This window comes from Colletotrichum orchidophilum (genome assembly GCF_001831195.1).
Source record: "Colletotrichum orchidophilum strain IMI 309357 chromosome Unknown Scaffold_14.1, whole genome shotgun sequence".
Taxonomy (NCBI): Eukaryota; Fungi; Ascomycota; class Sordariomycetes; order Glomerellales; family Glomerellaceae; genus Colletotrichum; species Colletotrichum orchidophilum.
Genome location: NW_019172970.1, coordinates 305,846 through 328,635, shown reverse-complemented (window position 1 = coordinate 328,635; position 22,790 = coordinate 305,846). Strand labels below are relative to the sequence as shown.

Below are 22,790 nucleotides of genomic sequence, written 5' to 3'. Positions count from 1 at the left end.
GGCAGGAAGGAAATGGAGGTGCTTGCTTGGACGGACACAACGGCTTTAGTAATTAAAGTTCCCGAATCCACCCTTGGCCGTCACGTACCCGCACCTGTCCTGCCAGCGCGCAACATGACTGGACGAGGTCGGCCTGGTCCAGGCGACAGCTCCGAATCCACGCGAACAAGTTCCCCAGTCTTTTGCGCATATTCCTGTGGATTTTTCCAACATCTTTCGCAAACTCGCAGTATCTTCGTGTATCAGTGAGACTGCAAAGTCCCTCGCCTTCGCCTTCACCTTGCTGCTCTTCCCCTGGTCTGCTACTCGCCCTTGTCTAGCGTGCCTGTAGCTGGCCCCCCTTCTGTTCCGTGCTCCATTCCTTCCAGAGTCTGAAAGAGACAGCCACATAGTGAGGAAGCAAGTCGAGAGCAGGAGAGCCGTGGCTGGTTGACGATCCCGTATTAGCTCCAGCTGAGATGACAGAAGCACTAAAGTACCTGCCTCGATGACAACCGCGGCGCTCACATAGTAAACCGCACAAAAGTGACTTCCATCGGGCTGTACGCCTCATTGACTCCGTCCGATCTCAAACGCGCTCCCGTTCTCTCCCATTTTCATTCCCAGGCCGATTCCCACTCCCACCTTCCTACCGATCGGTATACCCTGCACCTTTTTTTTCCTGCGGCCACCACAGGCATTTTACTACGGGTAGACAAAATACACCGGCGCCTCAGACCAATACTTCTACCTCAGGCCCCCTCCCGTCATCGCCTTGCTCCCCTCCCTCCTCTTGCTTTTCAGTACCCAATACAATAACCCTTTTTTAATCAGATCGCGCGTTTGTTTGGCGGCTACAGTGCTGTCAAATGAACCTGCAACGGACTCTTCATCTTTCCCTATGTAAGTTATCACTTGCCCATGATCCTGGCGACTGCCTGAGTCGCCGTTGCCGCGTCCCCGTTCGCCCGGCTTATTTGCCGTGGCGAAACAGCCGCAGCTTCGTCACAAGACGGAGAAGGGGAAAAAACAAAGACTTGTGTAATCTGAACACGCGGAAAGGACAGCGCAAATCTTGTCGATCACGGTTTATGCATCTCTAGAGGAAAGCTGCAGACTGACAATCCCGCCATATAGAATTCCCCCCTCCACCGCGTCTTCTAAATGCCCACCATCTACTCCTCCCTGTACCAGAATTTCATCCGTCAAGGATTTGCGAAATCTTTCACCCACGGCTACGCCCAGTCCGTCGTAGCTGCCACACATCCCATCCTCAACACCCAAAACCGACCTTCATTTGCGCGTCGGAACACCAACCGTTTCGGTCGCCTCCAGTCTCTCCAGCTTCAGTCCGCTTTCCACACCGCCGAGCGGACAAGTGCAGGTCTTCCCCAGCACCACCACGAGAAGCTCGACGAGAAGCTCAAGCATGGAAGCTTAGACGCCTACTTTGAGGCGCTGCAGCAGCAGCAGGCCTCTGAGGAGGATCTCGACAAGGAATGGACCCAGTTTCAGTTCCAGCGCCAGATTGAGTGGAAGCCTTCGCCGGCTTCTATCCTCGTCGGCGAGTCAAAGACTCACGATGCTGAGGAGCACGCCGCCGCTCAGGATGGAGAAGCACCACCAATCCCATTAGAGGCACAAGCCGCCTTAGCACAGATTGATGCAGCTCTCGAAAAGGAAATCGAATTCAGGAATCGCCTAGAGGCTTTGGAAGAGGCTTCCGAGCACTCTATTCGATCTGCATCCCATAATGGCTCCGCAGCTCGTTCATACCAGTCCCCAGCAATCGACAGATCACGGACTCCCGTCAGCGTAGCTCGAACTGCCACCCCTCCTTTTGACCCCCAATCACAAGTGTACGCCGACCACCTTCACAAGCTCTCTGAGGATGGCCGTTACGCCGAGATCCCGGCCGTTTTCGAGGCCATGCTGGTCGCTGGCGTGCAGCCCATCGCGAGCGCCTACAATGCCTTATTGGTTGCCGCTATCCACCTGCCCACCGCCAAGAATGAGATGGTTACCAAGGCTTTGGATGTCTACGCAGACATGCTCCGTCGGAAGATCGTACCGGACAGCGATACCTACAACATTCTTGTCGGTCTTCTTGCTGCCCGATCCCTCGAGGTCGCCTCTTTGAAGAAGACTCTTCATGATAAGTTGGTGCGTTTCGGCGGTATGGATGAGCCCGGCAAGTTCATGTTCGCTTCTCACGAGCTTGAGCATGCCATCCTCTCCGAGGATGACAGGCTCGATCTTGCCATGGACATGTTTGAGAAGTCGGTGCTCACTCAGAGAGCATCCTACTCAGCTGAGTCGTACCACCAGCTCATCTCCGCTTGTGCTCAAGCTGGGCGTGTTACTGACATGCTTCGCCTGTACGAGCACATGGAGCTGAACCGCGTCACTCCCTTCGCCGCCATGTTTCCCAGCATGATCACTGCTTTCGCGACTTCTGGCGACCTTGTCAGTGCTGTTGAGTGCTACAACGAGTACAAGGACCTTGCCGTTGCTAACGACAACGGCGAGCCTACCCTCAATGACCGGTTGGACGCCGAGGTGTACGCCGCTGTCATTCACGCCTATATTATCTCTGATAAGGTTGAAGGTGCGATGAAGTTCTACGAAAAGATTATTAAGGAGTACGGTGTCCGCGCTGGCGATATCAAGGATGCGATTGTCAGCTCTGGCATGGTCAAGGCTTTCACTGATCGCGGCATTTTCAACGAGGCTCTTCGCTGGGCCCAGGTCGTTGAAGCAGAGGTCAGGGCGGACCCTATGAGCAGCCTTGCTACGCGTGCTGCTGACCACGGCGACAAGCATACCGCTGTTGCTGCCTTTGCCAACCTGCCCATCAACTTCCACCAGATTGCCACCCCCGCCATGGCACTCCTTGCTTTGAGCGTTCGCCAGGGCGATGTTGCCTCCGCTGCTCGCTACTGGCACGTTCTCTGTGCTCCTGGCACCCCGGTCACTTCGGCTCTCATCGAGCCCACTGCCATGTACGCTATTGCCATGATTGGATCCGGTCAAGTTGCCGAGGGCCTGGCCGAGTCGGAGCTCATGTTCCAGCGAATTCGTGCCGCTAGCCCTGAGTCCGCCGACGAGATCGAGGAAGGCGTTGATTTTGTTCACCAATTCATGAGCAGCCGCGGCATCACCGATCCTCGCGAGTTGTCTTCCCAGAACCTCTCCGCCTCTCCCTTCACCACATCGGCCACAGTTTCAAGCTTTGAGGATTCCTTCGACCCGTACGCACACAACACCGACTTCAAGGGCTCTTCCTTGATCTCCGATGAGCTGGAGGGCTCCCACGGTCGCAAGGGTCCCAGACTTCAGGATGCTCTTGGTCGCTTCCGCAATATGCGCCGTGCCGGTCGTCACCCTCGCTACATCACCTACGCCAAGCTGATCTCTGCTGCTTCCCGCGAAGGCAAGATGGAGCTTTGCAATGACATTCTCGCCATGGCCCGCACTGACGTCCCCCTGCTGCCTCAGTACGCTGTTGTCCGCTACGGCTGGTCCTCTATCCTGGATGCCATGGTTGGCGCCTGCCTCACCGTTGGATATCGTCAGATGGCCGAACAGTACCACCAGGAGCTGCTCGCCATGGGAGCCGCCCCTTCCGCCAACACCTTTGGTCTGTACATCACCACCCTCAAGGAATCTGCCAAGACGTTCGACGAAGCTTCCGAGGCTGTCAAGATCTTCCACCGTGCCAAGGCTGAGGGTGTTGAGCCTAGCTCTTTCCTCTACAACGCTCTGATTGGCAAGCTGGGTAAGGCTCGTCGCATCGACGACTGCCTGTTCTACTTCGCTGAGATGCGCGCCCTGGGAATCAAGCCTACTTCTGTCACTTACGGTACCATCGTCAACGCTCTTTGCCGCGTCAGCGACGAGAAGTTTGCGGAGGAGCTCTTTGATGAGATGGAGGCGATGCCCAACTACAAGGCTCGTCCTGCTCCGTACAACAGTATGATGCAGTTCTTCCTGACAACCAAGCGCGATAAGGCGAAGGTTCTTGCCTACTACGATCGCATGATGGTCAAGGGAATTGCACCTACTGCTCACACCTATAAGCTTCTTGTTGATACCCATGCCACCCTCGAGCCTGTTGATATGGCCGCTGCCGAGAAGGTTTTGGAGGCCATCCGCACCTCCGGTCAGAAGCCTGAGGCCATCCATTTCGCCGCTCTCATCCACGCTCGCGGTTGCAACTTGCACGACATGGATGGTGCTCGCAAGGTATTTGACTCTGTCATGGCTGACCGAGCTGTTACCGCCAACGCCAGCCTCTTCCAAGCCCTCTTTGAGGCAATGGTTGCCAACCACAAGGTAGCCGACACCGAGGCTGTGCTTGGTCAGATGCGTCGGCGAGGTGTCGAGATGACGCCGTACATCGCCAACACGCTGATCCACGGCTGGGCCGCCGAGAAGCAGATTGACAAAGCCCAGGCTATCTACGACTCCGTCGGTCACGAGAAGCGTGAGCCCAGCACATACGAGGCCATGACTCGTGCTTACCTCGCTGTTGAGGAACGCGAGAAGGCCAAGGGTGTTGTTGGAGAGATGCTCTGCCGCGGCTACCCCAGTGCTGTTGTTAACAAGGTGCTGGAGCTCCTTGGCGGTGGCGGTGGTGAGGAAGCTGTTGCACACAACTAAGCTTGCTCAAAAACCTTTCTCGCCTACCCTGTTCGACAAATTATCGAAACACGCATTGATATATGCGCGTGCCTTCGACGAACACATTTCCTTTGTAACTGCCCTCATCTGCCGCGTTGCTTGATACCCCGTTGTGTTTTAAAGTAGGTGGACTGAGGGTGTCTGGCCAGGATTGGCGGCCAGTCTGGCTTACGGCAGTGCGCCGGAAGCATTTCATTTTGTCACATGGTTTTGAAATTTGGAGTTTCAACTGGAAGTTGAATCCGTATCCCCATAATCGGGACACTGGGGACGGTATGGCGTTTGTCTGGAAACAAAAGGGTCACGGCGACTGAGCACCCATTCAGGGGCTTTTTATCGGAAAGCGAGCGATGACGGCCAATGGCCCAAACTATAGACACAACCCCACTCAAGCATAGTATAAAAAAGAGGGCGCCGGATAGACGCGCAACGCAGCATAGAGGATCATGAATGGATGGAAAGGGTATTGGGGGGTCGGTTTACGACGACATGTCATGAGGGCATGTGATCCTGCTGTATGTATATTACCGGCAGCATCCAACAAATAAGATTTGTCGACTGTTCAAACACCATGCTTGTCATCTGTGAAGATCAACGTTTGGATATGACTCCCACTTCCTGTGTCTATGATAAGACTCGAAGACTTGCTAGGTGATGTCGTTGCAAAGGTAAGTTAGGCTTAGGTTCGTCTGTAAAGTTTGAGACCAAATGAATTTGGAAAGTCTGACCGCCGGAGCCGGAGCCATTGGCAGCTTGAGTTACTGTTTCGAGTGTACCACGCCTGGCGATATGAGGCTCCTCGTTGGGACGGAACCTGAGATGTGCACAGTGCATTATCAGTGCAGCGTCTTCTTCACACGTTTCACCAGCACTGTGCGTCTGTCCCGCTCCCACGATGCGATTTCGCATCCCAAACTTTCCACCACCTAGCTGCCTCACCTCTATCACGCCTGCGTCATCACACAACCACCCCTCACTATAACTCACCTTGCAATCAGCATTCTCAAGTTCCGACTTCAAGCTCAATAGCTGTTCAGTTTCAATTGGTGAGGTTTACGGTTATAGATACCTGCCTCGGCCTGCAATCCGGGATCGGAATCTCACATACACACACACACACACGGAACCGACCCCGAAGACATACACCACTAGAGCCAAAAGATGACGGCCTCGGTGATAGCGAACCCCACGACGACGGCCGTCTCGGCGCCTGGAAAGGTCCTCCTCGCGGGCGGCTACCTGGTCCTGGACCGGGCCTACACTGGTTTCGTCTTCGGGCTCAGCGCCCGCATCAACGTCGTGGCCGCCGAGATCCACACCATTCCGGGGGTGCACCTGACCGAGATCGTCGTCGAGAGCCCTCAGTTCGTCGACGCCGTCTGGCGCTACGGCTTCCATCTTGCGCCCGAGGATGGGGGCATCACGGTCACGCAGCTGCAGGTGTAAGTGCTTTTCACCTTGGTGTTTTTAACATTTACTTCCCTTTTCCTCGTGAGGTTGCGTTTCGTCGGTCCTGCGTTGGGGGGCCTGGTTTTGAGGGGATCGTGTCTCAAAGTTCTTCAAGCGTGGTGCGGGGCTTGGTGGGATGAGTTGATGAGGGGCACTTTTTTGAGATATCGCGCGTCAGATGAGTATTGAGTCGGATGAAAAGCCGCTGTGCCCCGTCTGCTATGCCATGCCCTCTCATATGGATCTGACAAACTTTGAATTCATGGTCGACACCACCACGTTTAGGAAGCTCACTCATGGAAATCTCATATTGCCTCACTCACTCAATCACTCACTAACCCCACCTTCCAGCGGCTCCAAAATTGACCCAAACACATTTGTCGAGACGACCCTAAGCTATGCCCTCACCTACATCGCCCGCATCAACAAGCAGCGCCCCAGCCACTCCCTGACCTCGACCCGCCTCATCATCCTCGCCGACAACGACTATTACTCACTGCCGTCCGCCGACCCCGACTCCGCCGTCTCCGGAGCCGTCCCCCCGGCCAAGGGCACCCGCTTCGCCAGGTACCCGCACACCATCAGCGAAGCGCACAAGACCGGCCTCGGCTCCTCCGCTGCGCTCGTCACCTCCCTGACAGCCGCGCTCCTAACGCACCACCTGCCCACCTCGCTCTTCGACATCAACTCCCAGGCGGGCAAGCACACGCTCCACAACCTCGCGCAGGCGGCGCACTGCGCCGCGCAGGGCAAAGTCGGATCCGGGTTTGACGTCGCGGCCGCCGTGTTCGGCAGCTGTCGGTACCGACGCTTCTCCCCGTCTCTGCTCTCTGATCTCGGCGCCGCGGGATCGCCTGGGTTCTCTGAGGCGTTGGTGCGCAAGGTGGACGAGCTGCTCGCGTGGGACGTCGAGGTCGATAAGGCGGGGACGGGGTTGCCCGAGGGCGTGTGCTTGCGCATGTGTGACGTTGATTGTGGCAGCCAGACGGTGGGGATGGTGAAGAAGGTGCTTGAGTGGAGGAAGGCGGATGCCGAGGGGAGTAAGAGGTTGTGGGATGATTTGCAGGGCAAGAACGAGGCGCTCGCGGCCGCGCTCAAGGATGGCGAGGTGCACAAGGTCGGCGGCGCGGTTGCGGATGTGAGGGGGTTGATTCGGGCTATGGGGGTCGGCAGCGGCGTGCCGATTGAGCCCGAGGCGCAGACGGAGCTGCTGGATGCGCTTGGCGGTGTTGAGGGCGTGTTAGGCGGGGTTGTGCCCGGCGCGGGCGGGTTCGATGCGCTGGCTTTGGTGATGAGGGACGACGAGGCCACGCAGAATAGGGTCGAGGCATTTTTGGAGGGGTGGGGGAAGGAGAAGGGGGCGAGGGTGCGGTTGTTGGGCGTCAAGGGGGAGATGGAGGGTGCCAGGCGGGAGGAGTTGAGTGCGTATGATGGGTGGTTGGCTTGAAATGATTTGTGTGATGCGGTGTTTGCTGGGGTATGGGGTTGAGAAACACAAAAAAGCGGACGAGGGATCTACAAATAGAAAAGAAAGTATGATGATAGCGTGTGTATACGAAAGTTCGAGATCAAAGGTTCAATACACAAGAGTATTTATTGGTTGAGACTCTTCAGATGAAATTGAGTTCGCAAGGCCCGCCAAGTTAATATTGCTTCGCAATTGAAGATGTGCTTTGAAAGATCCAGTGCGGAACATTTTCATTGATACACTTCCTCCCCCTCCCCCCCAAAAAAACACGACGAATTTGGCTCCTTTTTGAGATCATATCTGGAGGTTCATCTCTTAGAACCCCTGAAGTTGTGATGGAGTTGACGTTGGGCCCGAAGCGCGGGAGAGCGCTAAGGGCCGCGCTACTTAGGGCACTACACGAGTACGTCTGTCACCAATCAAATGCGGCGGACATAGCTCAGTTGGGAGAGCGTCAGACTGAAGTCAACTTCAATCACTTAATCTGAAGGTCGTGTGTTCAATCCACACTGGCCGCATTATCTTTTGCATTTTGTGACGATCTTCAGTGATATACATACATATACGTGTTTTGTTTGATATTGGGCAGTGCAATATGACCATTTCTTTTGCACGGTTTTGGACAGCGAGGTAGGTCATCTCGATGAAGAACGTTTTTTGACTCCTAATTCGCAAACTGCAATTCTTCCCACAGGTATCCCTCTTTCTCTTGAATTCCGTACGTAATTCACAGCCGATTTTGGCGGCACCTGCGACACGCGTGAATACGACACTGCGCGCACTCGTAAATGTACTCTGGCAGCATGTCATGGCACTCCTCGCACCGGAACCTGCCGCGGCGGCTCCTCCAACTGTCATGGGCGCACTGGTGGTTCTCAACAAGGTTGCGCGCCTCTCGCTCGACCCGTTGAGCTCTAACCGCGGCGTTCAAGTGAATGGCGTCGGCCTCGCGGTTCACAATCACGTTCGCGCGGGCGACGAGTCGCTCCTCGTTCCACTGCTCACAGGTGCATGTCTTCCACTGCAGACCACATAGGTAGCAGAACTGAGCTCGGCAGGGACAGGCTGTTTGACGGATTTGAAATGACTTGTTTAGCTACCTTTCGCGCTCGTCGTGTGGTGAAATTGCTGGGCAAGCCAACAAGAGAGAAAGACTCACTCATATGATAGCAACCGTGGTCGAGTTCCACGATCCTTCGGCACGAGAAGCAGCGTTGCCACCCGTTGGCGGCAGCGACCTGAAGGAGCTCCTGCGTCAACGTATCCTGCGCGCAGTCTTCGTTCCCGTGCTCGGCGCCCTTGCACATCGTGCACGTCTGGTGTTGGCACTGCGGACAGGTTCCGACGTCGGCCCTGATGAACTCCTTGGGGATGAACCGGGAGCAGGTCGGCCTGTGGCAGTAGGTCCGATTGGGCGTCGAGAACTCAATCTCCTTTGCGCGGAACTCCCCTACCAGCTTCGAAGAGAGCAGAGCTCTGGCGTTGCCGTCCACGGGGATAGGCAGCTTGCAGCATCTCGGTGGGAAGAGCGACTCGTCTGTGAGGGAGAGCTCGAAGAGGGTCCGCAGGCAGTCGCGGCAGTATGCGTGGTTGCACGGTAGCTGGGCGACTGCGGTGGCCGTGTAGGTATGCGTACAACTGTCGCAGGTTGTCTTCTTCCCGCGCATGACGAGTGTAGTCGTTGCCACGTCAGTTTGTTTTCTGGAGGCCGCCCACAACGATGATTCTGGCTCGCTTGAGGCGACAGCATCGTCCTCTTCGTCGTCGTCGTCCCCATCGACCCCACCGCCATCAACGTTGACGTAGAGGCACTCGAGTTTTCGCAATAACGCCTCATCTTCCACACTTGCGCAAGTCGCCTCCGACGGGGTTGTGGGAGTTGTAGGAGACACATCCTCACCGAGTTCGGCCCCGTTGCTGAGTCGAACAGCCGCTTCTCTGTCGCGGGTGGCCTGCTTTTCCTGTTTCGTGAGAATTTCAATGAGGCGACAGTCGGATCGATTGGCCTTGACTATGCTTTTGCACATGCACCTATCCGCCGCGAGCCCAGCTTGCGTCTTGAGCTCCGCATTGTATGTCTCGATGGCCAGGTCGAGATCAGAGACCTCGTCTATTCGGGATTTGCCCTTGCTGCTTTGCTTGATATTCTCCAGATCCTCCAACTGCATCTGTAGGACCAAACGGAGCGACGCGTCGTCAATGTCGTAGCACAGCATTGATGACTCAGGCGGGGTTTCCAAGGATGCAAATCAGTTTATACCAGATAAGGGCTACGAGCAAGGCAAGTGCTAGACCTACCTCCAGATATCTATGCAGCTAGTTGAGGCGAGTCGAGATCCAGAGAGAAGGCACTGCTCCCAAAACCGGCAAGGAATGAGTGCATGACCGAGGTCAGGCATTTGGTCGACGAGGAAGTGCATGGAGGAATTGGTAGAATACCGAGAGCATGGGCATGGCTTGATGATAACAGCCGGAAAGGCAAAGTCTAGTTTCCTTTCTGTTGAGCTGCTCATTCTTGTTTGATTTCCATCGTGCATGCTGCGTGGAGGGCCTCCGACATGAAAGCTGAATACAAGACGTACCGCTTGGATGCTTTCATCCAATAGCAAACGCGGGATCGCACACAGTGACTCTCGACTCCCTTCAGATACGCGAGGGACCCTGAGAAGTTTGCCAATTAGGGCAGAAGCTTTGCACCAGATGACCAACTCCCAAGTACCTTTCGTAGCTTTGCCGCTGCGTCTCCAACTTTTTCGAGAGCTTGTTTTCTGGACTGGGTGTGCGCCTGAGATGGAATGATGATCCATGCAGAGGGTTGGGGAGACGAGAATCATCTCGGCATCGATCCGAACAAGGATGTGCATGTTCGTTCCCCTAGTGTCTTTCGCCAAAAGTACGGATAGTCACCCAGAATTTGGTACTGCTGCCGCGCCGCTCCAGGTTCCTAGTATCAGTAGCCAACGTGTCTCAGGTTACGCGGTGCCTCGAGTGAGTCGAGAAGCCAGCCAAAAGGCATGTAATCGGTTGATTTCCAGTTGTTGTAGTAGTCGAGAAGGATTAAAGAAAACAAAAGGATTATCTGAGAATTAGTACTCTAGGAAAGGTAATCCAGTCGCGTGATTATATTTGAGCTGGTTCCAACTTTGGAGCACCAGAGGGAACTCGAAGGCATCATCCGGCATCCTCGTCCGGCGTCTGATCGCCCATGCTTGGTGTTCAGAAAACCGTGACTGGCGGCGATTGGATATTAAATTATGCGATGCCGCACCACTCTCAGAAGGCAGGGCAATAGCACACTCCTTGAAATCACAGTAGCATATGGAACACAGCAGTAGGGAAGCTCTCTCTGCCGCTGTGGACGATGCTTTGCGGACTTCATGTAGAAATGTGGCAATCATCTCTGGCTTATTGCCCAAAGGTTGCGGCCGAGCGACGCAGCTCGAGCAACGGTCATACAAACGCGGTAAAAAAAATAAATAATAGGTAGTAGGTAGGCTGGGTGGTCTACAACACAAAGCGTGACTTCCCGTAGGTAGGAGAGGGCTGCAGGATAAAAGCGTCGTAGGCAGGGCCGGGGTTGTCAATCATGCAGTTGAGTCGTTTTGTCTCCTACAAAAGTCCAAGTTGAAGCTCTAGATCCTCGAGGTGGGACAACGTGGTATGGTCGGAAAGGTGGATAATGCTTGTCTATTCCGTGTATGTGGCTATGAAAGTACTAATCTACGCAGCTCACGTAAAGTGTGGCTGCTGTGTACTGCAGAAAGTCCCATCACCGTTCAAAATTGTAGCCGGAACGGCTTAGTGGGAAGCCATCATGTACATGATCGGGTGTTGAGTGCGTCTGACATCCGACGTATGACTGGGTGTGTGAGGAAGGATGGAAGGCACCCTGCTTCCTTGAACCCCCTATATTCAACAGTTTCATATACGTATGGACCTCGATTTTGGATAGAGATTTCCGTTGTAGGCAAAGAATCTATTCCTCTCTTTCTCTCAAGGGTATGCCTACACAAGGTCTCAGATCATGAATTCGTAAAATGTTCGTCTCTAGTCCTTACCGTTCGTCTCCTCGGCCGCTTTCTCCGCCTGCTTCCCGTTCGTACCATTGCCATTCTTCTGACCGACCGAGCCAACTGCTTCCCTGGCAATCATCAAATCCTGAGCCAGCGCGCCGAGGTGGAGCACATCGGCCGACATGGCAATGAGACTCATCCTCTTGGCCGCCTCCCGAATCTTCTCCGGGCTGCCGTATGGCGGCGCGCAAAAGGCAAATCCGGCGTACGGCTTGTCGTGCTTGTCGATCGTATCGAAGAAGAGCTTTGAGATCTCGAGCCACTCGGGCTCGTCGGCGCCCATGCCGCCCATCTTTGCCTCGAGGTTCATGCTGACGCGGCAGTCGAGCGTGCCGAACCAGACGACGTCAATGTCCGGGCACTCGGTGAGGATCGCGTCGAGGTTGCGCACGCCCTCGGCGGATTCGATCTGGATCATGATGGCCGCCTGGTCGTTGACGCACTTGTGAATGTCGCGGTTGGGGTCGTATGGGGTGTCGGTGAGGAAGGGGATGAGGCGGAAGGGGGGGGCAGAGCGTGTACCCCGCTGCTTGGTACCGTATTTGGCAGCCGATAGGACGTGCTTGGCTTCCTCTACCGTCTCAACCTGCGGGATAACGACGCTGGCACCGCAGTCAAGGGCGTAGCCGATGGCGGCGTGATCGTGGCCAGGAACACTGTGGGAGCTGTGTCAGCGCTAGCTCTGCAGTTGTTAATGTCTTTGAGAATTCTCACCGAACCCAGGGGATGGTTCGTCCCTGGCTCATGAAAATGGCTTCGTGGACCATCTATCGCCGCTTGTTAGTGATGGCCGGCACTTCTAATTGCGGTTCCGGCCAATGACTTACCGACGTCATGGTCTCGACGTTGCAGGAAGTGTGCTCCCAGTCAATCCAGACTGCGTCATATCCCATGGGGGCAAGGAAGCGCGTGATGGGAAGAGCACTGAGGCCAGCATAGTAGCACATCAATGGCGGGATCTTCTTCTGGTGAGCATCGCGGATGGCCTGACGAGCCTTGTGTGGTTGGAACAGGGAGGGCGCCGCGTAGGCATTCATGCCTAGCGCGGGTACGTTCTTGTATTCCTGGCCGATGACCGACATATTGACTGGTCTGTTCGCTAGGAAAATCGGTCGTAGGATAGATGAAAGGGAACTCTAAGACAATCAAGTGAGGAAGGGGATATCGATTGATTTGAATGTCCAAGAAAAGAACGGCTAGGCCATCTCCTTATATGATGTTGGGTCCATCAAATGTCACACTGTATATTGCCGGCTTGTGGACCTTCAGGGACCGATTGAGCTCGTCGGGAGGCTCGCAAGCGGTTCCTCCACGGTAGTGAAGACGTGGAGCTCTGTCGGCTCGACTATCCCATCCAGCGTGAATATTATGCGGTGCTCTAGAGGGGGTTCAAGCTCTCGACTTTCTTTGACGAGGGAAATAATCTACAGCACGATGGATGCGACGACGGGTGGATACCCTACTCTCACGTCAGCTTCAGTCGGCAAAAGAAAGTATTGGATCGTTATCCCTAAACATGAGACTTCTCAAGAGTCCATACCCCAGCCGTAAACAGTCTTTCGTACGCCCATCCAATGGCTCCTGTCTTAGTGCTTAGCATGGGGTTAAACGACGGCATTATGGGTGAGCTCCTTAGACGCGGGGAAGGTGGCAAGTCGTGCATCAGGCGATCATTGTTTGGGAGATATCAATTGCTACTCTTCGGACACGGGCAGAGAACATTGGGCCCTAAAAGCAGGCTGCGCTGGCGTAAGCTTCCACCAGCCTCCAATGACCTTTGAAAGGGATATCATGTTTAGGCTACGCGCTAGACGGTGTCCATCACAGTAGGTCTCACTGCAGGATCATTTGCGAAACGGGCCAGGGAGGAGGATCGTATTCCTCTCGAGGAAGTACCCTCAAAAAATGTTCCACATGGAAATCTTGCCATCTTTGCACCCGGCTGCCAGCCAGTGGGCATTTTGAGCCTGCTGTATGCGCCTGTCCTTGACGCTCAGTTGCTGTCCTGAACGAGAGATAAGATCCTGGGGAAGCTGATTGGGATCGCCGGAAGCGCTCCGGGTCTCATCAGTCCTAGTCATCGCGCTGACACTGGCCAAGGCAACCGCGTAACATCCCGCCTGGTGCCATTTGAGAGTAGCCACTTCCTTGAGGGTTTTGCAAGAATACACACGAAGCATCGAATCCCAGCCGGCAGTAGCGAAGATACGTCCGTCGTCCCGAATACGTATACTCTGCTGGCCCGAATGCTTGGTATTCAGGATCTTCAAGGGTTGCTGGACAATCTCCCCGTCGATGCCGGAGTTGGCTCCCGGAATAGGGTGTTTTGCGATCGTTGCATCTGCACCGGAAGTAAGAAAGTAGCCTTTCTCCGCAACGACGTCGAGTGAGAGGATGGGTTGCTTGTGGACTTGAGACAAGTAGGTGGTATTCCATGTCCCACTATCGAGCTGCACAACCGTTGCCAACCCGTTCTCGTATGCAGCGACGAGGGTCAAACGACCATTGGTGGAGGGCCCTGTAGACGCGGCTCCGTCAGTATACAGCAAGGCTAGAGCCATGACCATGCCATTTTTCTCTGAGAACTTGATTGTGTGAGTTCTCTTTTTGGAGGGCAATTCGTAGATGTCGACCTATCAGGGATGTACGGGTCAGGTTCCGGGTCTCATGCAGAAGCCCGGGCTTAAAGGCGGAGATAATTGGCGGGGTGGTGAACTCACCGATTCCGAAGCCCTTGTGCTTGGCACAGCCAGCAATAGGCTCGATGATTCGGTCGCGTCGCCAGGCAGCGGAGCGCACGAGGCGAATGAGCAGAAATTCATGGTGTTGACGTCGATGAGATGCAAAAGCCAAGGCTGTGGCCTTGGCTCTGGTGTCTCATCGAGAGGTAGCTTCTTGCTCAGATGAGACTCATCCTTGAGGCCCAACTGCCAGACTGCAAGCTTGTGATCCCGGCCGTGGCTGAGTCGAGTCGGTCGTGAGAGGATATCAGGGATGAAGCAATAAATGAATGCTCACGTTATGATTCGGTCGTCTCCCCAACCCTTTATTCCCAAAATTGCGTTTTCGTGTGGCCTCCACACAGCCGTCGGGCGCATAATGGTGAGGTCCCAGAGGACGACGAAGCCCTCTGCATCTCCGCTGGCCAACCGATCATTACCCCGGATGAAGGTTAAAGCGTGCACTTGAGCTTTGTGGCCTCGGAGGATGGACTTTGGCTGCGGCACCGCTTCCGCCATGTTCGAGGTTGTCTGACGTGCGATCAATTAACGAAGAAGATGAAAATGGCAGCCCAGTGAATTGAGGTGGTGGAAAAGTCGAGGACAGTGTCTACGATCTTGATACGCACAGTCCTACCATGCCGGGGGAAGTGCTCGACCCACCTTCATTACCTGCCTCACCAGGCTTACTTAATACAATAGGTAGAGTGCAGCTACTTTTGCCCACTGGCCAAGAAACACACAGTGCTAGGACAGTGCATTCCTATGTTTTCTCTAATAAAGGTAAGGAAGGTACTTTAGGAATCTGACAACTTTCAAATGAAATAGCATTTCTGACTACCGGGCTATGGGATATCCCAGGTGCAACAACGGTGACAGGGCACAGGGTATCTCACGTCAGATATCTTATTTGTGGCTCCAAGCCGCCCGTCGACGCGAGGTGTCGTGCTTTCATTCGAAGCTAACCAATGATACATTCCTAATAGTCCGGATCCCGCGGCGGCGGATACGGACATTACTGGCGAGATGAATACCTGATAAGGACTTAAGGACTGGGGATCTTGTGTAAGGCAAGAGAGCTTGGCATTTTGGAAAGGGTCTGGAAAGTGGAAAATGGGAAAAGGCCATCGCCATTCTCATCATCCAACCAGATACGCGTCTAGAGAGAGGAACACTACATGAACGCCCGTTGAATGCCGTAGGGTGAGGTCGTCTGTTTAAAGTTGCAGAGAATCCACCGCGAGCTGGGATTCTCATGACTCTTGCAAGGCAGAGCATATGGGGAGGGCTGTGGGGCCCGTGTACACGCTGGAAACCCCGTATGAAAATGGATTCGTTCCATTCCTCGTGTGAGCACTGCGTCTTGACTACCTTCTCGGTGCGATGGAAAGATTGTCCACCTTAAGATGGTGGGAGCGGACGGTGCGGCCGAATCAACCGAAAGGTCCGGACCGCTTCGGATGGTCGACTTACGAGCGGACGGAGATGAGTCGCTCGGTCGGTCCAATTCAGCCTGGAATGGAGGGTCACTCGTGTTTTGCCTTCATGCCTAAATCCTGTCGGAGCACGTAATGCGCAGTCGTGGACAATACCCCAGATACCTCGCCTTGCTTCACCTTAGGCACGAAGCGATGCGCGAGATTCCCAACAGCGCGGGTTGGATTCCGTCGGGAAATCCTATTTGGTCAGACGGCAACATCCAGAACCAGGACAGCGGGATGGTCTAGTTTGGCTGGCACGGAGTTCCTGGTCCGCTGCCTGGTCCGCCGCCCACCTTACCATCCCAGAAGGTGAGAGCTCGGTGTGTACAGGTGTGCGCCTGGTGTGTGGTGCTTTCCGGTTGATTTGTGTGCGTGTACCAGCGTGGGAGGATCTCATTGAATTAGTGGCCCGTCCCTGCCGCGATACTATCTTCCGTCAGTGCCCCCGGGCAGATTTACGGTACCTGCTCCTTCCTATTGTGTCCATCCACCCATCCCAGACTTTTGGTGCAGGTACGTATCGAACGCAGCTTGCCGTCGCTGCTTACCTCATTGTCATTTGGTACCTAATTGGTTCTTTCTGCAGCCCTCGTAAATCTGATAGAAGGCAATCTGCCCGACACGTGAAACGGAAACATTGGCACGCAAAAGTCGCCGGCGACCCTCTTCCGCCTTACAAGCACCAAGCCACCCCAAGCGTCCATGACACTTGGCATCATCCTCCACAGACTCGGCGGACCAGCTGGCTCGAGGATCGGCACATTCGTCTTGCGCTACCTCACACACTCTGACACTCTCTGCTTCGTTTTTTCACTGTTCCTCCGGCCCCCGAGACCCTTTCCCGTACACTTCATTTATCGATACACGAAATTGCTTCATCCGGATTCGCAGAGCATGTTTTGATGAATCAGAGGTCCCAAATCGGCTTGCTCTGAGCCTAGCCCACCGACAAACCCACTCGTAATGGCCTTTTTGCTTTCTATCGCGCTATGGGCACCAGGTGATTCGTGTTGCAAGGGACATTCTCTCTACCTTAATTAGCACCCGACTTAGCATCATCTCGGCCTAGCAGTCACGGCAGATGAATCACCTTGCATCGAGCACACTGTCCAGCAGCCCATGCAATTGACACTTTCAATGGACACTTACGGGTTCTTCGCCACAAGTCCTCTCCACTCCGCACCACTAGGCGATTCTTGTCTGATCAAGCTTACTGCGCCGTCGTCTCTTTTCTCTCTTTCTTTTTCTTTCGTCCCTACTTATCGTTGTTCGTCTCAACATTCTCGAGTTCCCAATCACCGGACGAGTCACCGGCAGGCGAACCATCAGGGACACGGGTGCTTTACAAATCAGCATGAGAAACATTGGTCCGAGAAGTAGGGACGGGCGCAGGTTTTGATGATGTGGCGGCATTCAGTGGGCAACAAGCCCAGCCTTATCCGTCTGCAGCATCCAAGGAGATGCCCGTGAAACTCGAGCCATTCCCAACTGGGTTGTACCAGGTGTTCGCAAGTGCGTCTCTAGGGGCTCGGATCGACCCCAAAGAACCAAACACTGCGTGAGGGCTGAAGGCTCTGACTCCTCCGCCCGACTAACTCCCACCCAAACTCCGCAGGATAAGTCGTTATGTCCATTACTTCCACCGAGTCGGCGGAACCGGTACTGCACACTGCGTAAATGTAACCCCATCAACAGAGACAGGGGGCGGCTGATGTACCGTAAGCGATGCAACTTCGGGACGGCCTATCTTCGTCTCAATCTGCCCCAAGGAAAGAGCCTCAGAGGAACAAGAGACCCCCCATTCAAGCCTGCAAGGGATGTTGCGGACTTTCGGAACATTCCAGATATGCTCAATGGAGTGTAGTCTGAGATGAGATATAGGACTGGCCAAGAGGAGGGATGCATCACGAATTACAACCACACCCGCGGCACGCATGCGGAGATTGGACGAAGTTCATTATGTCGTTACCAAGCAGCAACGCCAAAGTTGTGCAAAGGTTCTCACATCTTGGGTCATTTTCCTTTTTGGGCTCCGGGCTAAAGTGCTCGTAGTAGGGCTTACCAATGACGCCCTTACATCACGCTTCGAGTCGTTCGCTTGTACCACCGTAACGTCCCAGCCTAATGCATCTTTCGCGGACCTGAGCACACCACCAGCATCTTGGGACCGACTCGTTGCCCGTTATGCTACCGCGACATCGTACACATGTTAGTCTTGCACCATACATGAGCCATCGCATCAAATGTCTCCGTTCAGGAGGCCCCCCCCCCTTGTCAGCTTTTCACCGCGCCCAGGCGTCTACTGCACTCGGAGTGAACCAAGGTACACTCACGGGTTGTTCTCTTCCTCCGAGCGGCGGTCTACCGGCGTCAACGCTCTCCAAACTCCGACTCGTATCGCTTCTGTTCATGGCGTCTGCTCAGATACATAAGGGAGCCGGGCCTCCCCCGGTCTTGTGTACCCATCTATTTTGTGGCACGCACTTTAGAGACATTCAGCCTCAGTCTAATCAACCTGGGTTCTCAAACCTTGCTCGAATTCGAGTAACCACAAGTCGCTAGAGACACATCAAACTCTAAGTTTTATCGCCAGAGTAATCGAGCTGCTTGCTTGCCAACACCGCAGCCATGACTTCAACCACTAGCACTCTAGTGACGCAACGCGAGAAAGCCGGAGAGAAGGCCGGAGAGACGGACCGGGAAAACACCCCTTCACCATCAATGCTTGAGGAGGGGGAGGAGACAGTAGAGAAGAAGGAGGAAGCCGGCGTCGCAACGGATGAGGAGGCCGGCTCATCACAACCAACGGAGCCCAAAGACGCCGAATACCCCACCGGCATCCGGCTCACCTTCATCGTCGTCGCTCTCGTTCTCAGCATTTTCCTCGTCGCTCTCGACATGACCATCGTCGCTACCGCCATCCCTAAAATCACTGATGAATTCCGCGGACTGGACCAGGTCGCCTGGTACGGTGCTGCTTTCTTCATGTGTGTTGCCGCTTTCCAGTCAACATGTAAGTTATCAACCCACCTATCAACACAATTTTGCCCCAAAAAAGAAAAACAAAGCTGACATATCATCGCGAACAGGGGGCAAAGCATACAAGTATTTCCCGCTCAAGACCTCGTTCCTGCTCTCCATCTTCATTTTCGAAGTCGGCAGTCTCATCTGCGGTGTTGCCCCCAGCTCCGTCGCCCTCATCGTCGGCCGCGCCATCGCCGGTGTAGGCGCCGCAGGTATCGGCTCCGGCGCCTACACCATCATCGGCTTCTCCGCCCCGCCCGACAAGCGACCCACCTTCACCGGTATCATCGGCGCCTCGTACGGCATCGCCTCCGTCATTGGACCCCTGATCGGCGGCGCCTTCACCGACAACGTCAGCTGGCGCTGGTGCTTCTACATCAACCTCCCCATCGGAGGTCTCTCCGCCGCCATCATCCTCTTCTACTTCCACACCCCGCCCCAGGCCGTTCCCGTCAAGGCGAGCATGCTTGAGAAGTTCCTCCAGATGGATCTCCTCGGCACCGGCCTCATCATGGCCGCGACGATCTCCTTCTTGCTTGCCCTGCAGTGGGGAGGCCACCAGTACCCCTGGAACTCGTCCACCGTCATCGGTCTCTTTGTCGGCTTCGGCCTCATGATCGTCGCCTTCATCATCCTCGAATGGTACCAGGGCGAGCGCGCCATGATTGCGCCCCGCCTCATCAGTGACCGCACCGTCTACATCTCCTCCGCCTACGCCTTCTTCTTCGCTGGCGCCTACTTCGTCCTGGTGTATTACCTGCCCATCTACTTCCAGTCCGTCGATAACGCGTCCCCCATACAGTCCGGCGTCCGTAACCTCCCGCTCATCATCGCCGTCACGATCGCTACCGTTGCCTCGGGCATCTCCATCTCCGCTACGGGCCTGTACACCCCGATCCTCGTTGTCGGCGCCGCCCTCGCTACCGTCGGCGCCGGTCTCCTCTACACCCTCGACATCGGTACCGGAAGCGACAAGTGGATCGGATACCAGGTCCTCGCTGGCTTCGCATGGGGCGCTGCCTTCCAGGTTCCCATCATTGCTGTCCAGGGCACAGTCAGCGAGGGTGATCTCGCATCCGCCACCGCCGTTCTGCTCTGTAAGTCCGCCTCTGGCCCACCCCCCGAGCCCCCTTGATTCTCGATACAGCTTTGCTAACATGACGATTTCCACAGTCTTCCAAACCGTCGGTGGAGCCTTCTACGTCGCCGCAGCCCAGTCAGGCTTCCTCATCACCGTCCTCAAAAAGGTGGCCGAGAACGTGCCCAGCGTGGACCCCAACCTGGTCGCCCTCACCGGCGCGACGCAGATCCGCACATCATTCCCCGCCGACGCCGTCCCGGGCATCATCCAGGCCTACATGGACGGCCTCAAGGTCGCCTTTGCATTGGCCGTCGCCGGCGCCGGCATCTCCTTTATTATTTCTCTCGGATCGAGGTGGGGTAAGCTCAACACCAAGAACCTGGCCGGTGCGGCCTAAAGAATTCTCGTTCTGTCCCCAGGGGGGGTGGGGGTGGGATATACATTCTCAACTTGTGAACTCTCTTTTGCCACTATGCTTGGTTTTTCATTCGTATATTTCCCTAGATACCATATTCGAATGTGCTGGAAAGTCTTAGAGAATCTAATAATAGGCGGGCGGACTATGGCGTTTTGGTTGTTTTTCGGCAGAGGAGGATTGATGGCCTTCCCACGAGGGTGTTTGGTCTAGAGCAACTCATCTCTCATGTCTTACGATGATAATGTCAGATTCTCACAGTAAAGGGACACGATATGCCAATTTGAAGTCTTAATTACGAATCGCAGACTGGAGCTGCGTATGCTCAATGACGGTGAATTTACTACTTCGTGTTCGAGGCTGGAGACTAGGTAGATAGCTTCATTCCCCTGTCAAATTTTGAATATCCGGGATCAGCTCCATTGCCTCCTGACAAAGCCGCAACTACCCAACTTAAGGTGTTGGCTGTTGTACCGTAGTTGAATGAGCGTCCATATCCTCTCCAACCCTCACCGAATTAAACCGTGAAACAAGAGAAGGTTCGGTGCCAGAAAGATGAATGATCTTCACCAAGTCCCATTGAATCTGGAGGCACTTGTAGACGTTTCTGGACTCCTCGAAATTTCTGGTAACGATATAGAAGACGTCGCCGTCACATAGCAATGCTCTTGACAATACATCTGTCGGAGGCATCGGGCCATCAGGCGGGTGATTGTTGTGATTTACCGTTACGAGGTAGTCGTCTAGCTCCATAAGGTCTGTGGTCGGGATTCTGGCACTGCTCGCCCCTAGCCAGCGAAACATGATGCGGACGCTTTGCATACCTTTATATACGTTTCCTAGATGAGGTTCCAAGCCCCAGTATCCTTTGCGCCACATTTTACACAACTCAGGAGTGAGGGGTATGAGATCGAGCATATTGTTCGAGCGTATCGCGCGTTCTTGTTGCCCAGACTTGACTACTGTGTATTGAGAAAGCATGGTGTACCATGAATCCTGCGTGTATTCCCACACGGGATGCTAACCATAAGGGGAAGGGAAGTCATCCGGTTGAGGGGCTACCGGAAGGATATGGACGTAGACGGGATATTGCTTGTTCGAGATAGCACAGAAATGGAGATGTGATGCCTGAGACTTGTGAGCTACATTTGCTTAAATGTACGCGAAAAGCCACAGCAGCAAGAGAACGGGCGGGACGAGAATTGAGCGGTGCAATTTACATTTTGCTCGTCCGATAACGCAACAGGGTACGTCGTAGGTGATTTGCTGAGTACGACTGGGAGTTATCAGTGCTTGATCGTTCTGAGAGTGATATGGGTATGATAACGGTACATGGATAGGTGCAGGGAAAGGGAGGGTGGCTTACACTGGTCCAAAATGCTTCCCATGGCGATGGTGGCGCGATGGAACCTGAGTGTAAAGTGCTCGGGGGAGAGTGATTTATTGGCCATGTCCTTGATCAAATGTAAGCTCTGGAGCGGCATGACTAGGAGCCACGCCCAAACAAATGAGTGCAGTCCAGGTTGATAGCTACTGTCCGGTGCCGGCGACATCTGGGAGATGATCTGGCGGATCAGCGGAAGCCGATCATGCTGGTCTGCCAGCAACGGACTGGTAATGCGTCTGGGTTGCTGAGAAATCTTGAAACTGAGGAGGAAATCTTCATCGTAGGCCGCAGAAGAGTTGGCGCTGAAGAGCGTTCGTAAAATCTTTGCATGACGCTGGAAACCTAGTTCTTCCATCGCCACGCTTGCTTGCACGTCGGACGCAGAAAATGGAGTAAAGGCATCTGGATTGTGATAATCCATGCTGGGATTATTGCGGTATCAATATAAACTGCTCACAGCTGGTGGAAACCTGGAAATACCGGATGGGATGTTTGCCAAAAAGAAATGGGCCAGGTGGATGAAGGACGAACGAAGACGATGGTGTACTTTGAAGAGCGGAAGACAAGGCGCACACGCTTTTTAAGAAGGAAATGCTGCCTGCGTATCTTCTGATGAAGCAGAAAGAAGGTGGGAAACGCCGGGCAAAAGCTGGGACACGGGAGCAGCTGCCGAGCTCTCTACTGGAATCCGCAAAGGCCCATTCGGCGCGTGGGTTCTATGCGTTATCATGTCGTCTCTCGCGGTTGCCCAAGGTAAGTCTGTTCCTGTCCCCAAGGACCCAGCTGGGTACCTAGATAGGTTACTACCTACCTGAGGTAAGGTAGGTGAGGTGGCAAGGTACGTATCAATCCAACAGACATCACGACAGGTAAGCATGGAAGGAACAAAAAGGACTGCGGAAGTGGTAGGAAGGAACGATGAAGGCAAGTGCGAAGGGATGCCATGACCGAATCCTCTTGCCCCTTGCCCGTACTTTCTAATCCCCAGATTGAATCCTCAGATTGCACGAACTGGTTTTACTACCTTACC

General features: G+C 54.5%; 7 protein-coding genes across 7 annotated transcripts; 3 read left to right on the top strand and 4 right to left on the bottom strand.

Annotated features, from left to right (window-relative positions):
* Window positions 1-1,143: 1,143 nt before the first annotated feature.
* On the top strand, window positions 1,144-4,641 carry CORC01_02514 (pentatricopeptide repeat domain-containing protein; the record flags this gene model as incomplete). The annotated part of the gene is made up of 1 exon (XM_022614164.1): window positions 1,144-4,641. The coding sequence occupies one exon, from the start codon at window positions 1,144-1,146 to the stop codon at window positions 4,639-4,641; it is 3,498 nt and encodes a 1,165-aa protein (XP_022479376.1).
* A 1,182-nt stretch (window positions 4,642-5,823) lies between these two features.
* CORC01_02513 (phosphomevalonate kinase) lies at window positions 5,824-7,558 on the top strand (the record flags this gene model as incomplete). Its single annotated transcript, XM_022614163.1, has 2 exons — window positions 5,824-6,104; window positions 6,463-7,558. The coding sequence occupies 2 exons, from the start codon at window positions 5,824-5,826 to the stop codon at window positions 7,556-7,558; spliced, it is 1,377 nt and encodes a 458-aa protein (XP_022479375.1).
* Window positions 7,559-8,306: 748 nt separating this feature from the next.
* CORC01_02512 (IBR finger domain-containing protein) lies at window positions 8,307-9,795 on the bottom strand (the record flags this gene model as incomplete). Its single annotated transcript, XM_022614162.1, has 2 exons — window positions 8,307-8,644; window positions 8,739-9,795. The coding sequence occupies 2 exons, from the start codon at window positions 9,793-9,795 to the stop codon at window positions 8,307-8,309; spliced, it is 1,395 nt and encodes a 464-aa protein (XP_022479374.1).
* Window positions 9,796-11,626: 1,831 nt separating this feature from the next.
* CORC01_02511 (HpcH/HpaI aldolase/citrate lyase family protein) lies at window positions 11,627-12,734 on the bottom strand (the record flags this gene model as incomplete). The annotated part of the gene is made up of 3 exons (XM_022614161.1): window positions 11,627-12,308; window positions 12,367-12,419; window positions 12,480-12,734. The coding sequence occupies 3 exons, from the start codon at window positions 12,732-12,734 to the stop codon at window positions 11,627-11,629; spliced, it is 990 nt and encodes a 329-aa protein (XP_022479373.1).
* An 816-nt stretch (window positions 12,735-13,550) lies between these two features.
* CORC01_02510 (WD repeat domain-containing protein) lies at window positions 13,551-14,891 on the bottom strand (the record flags this gene model as incomplete). The annotated part of the gene is made up of 3 exons (XM_022614160.1): window positions 13,551-14,285; window positions 14,373-14,613; window positions 14,671-14,891. 3 exons carry the CDS (start codon window positions 14,889-14,891, stop codon window positions 13,551-13,553), a joined length of 1,197 nt encoding a protein of 398 aa, XP_022479372.1.
* A 3,590-nt stretch (window positions 14,892-18,481) lies between these two features.
* CORC01_02509 (major facilitator superfamily transporter) lies at window positions 18,482-20,355 on the top strand (the record flags this gene model as incomplete). The annotated part of the gene is made up of 3 exons (XM_022614159.1): window positions 18,482-18,866; window positions 18,943-19,974; window positions 20,051-20,355. The coding sequence occupies 3 exons, from the start codon at window positions 18,482-18,484 to the stop codon at window positions 20,353-20,355; spliced, it is 1,722 nt and encodes a 573-aa protein (XP_022479371.1).
* A 471-nt stretch (window positions 20,356-20,826) lies between these two features.
* Window positions 20,827-22,181, bottom strand: CORC01_02508 (uncharacterized protein; the record flags this gene model as incomplete). Its single annotated transcript, XM_022614158.1, has 4 exons — window positions 20,827-21,332; window positions 21,399-21,501; window positions 21,594-21,649; window positions 21,740-22,181. 4 exons carry the CDS (start codon window positions 22,179-22,181, stop codon window positions 20,827-20,829), a joined length of 1,107 nt encoding a protein of 368 aa, XP_022479370.1.
* Between the last annotated feature and the right edge of the window lie 609 nt (window positions 22,182-22,790).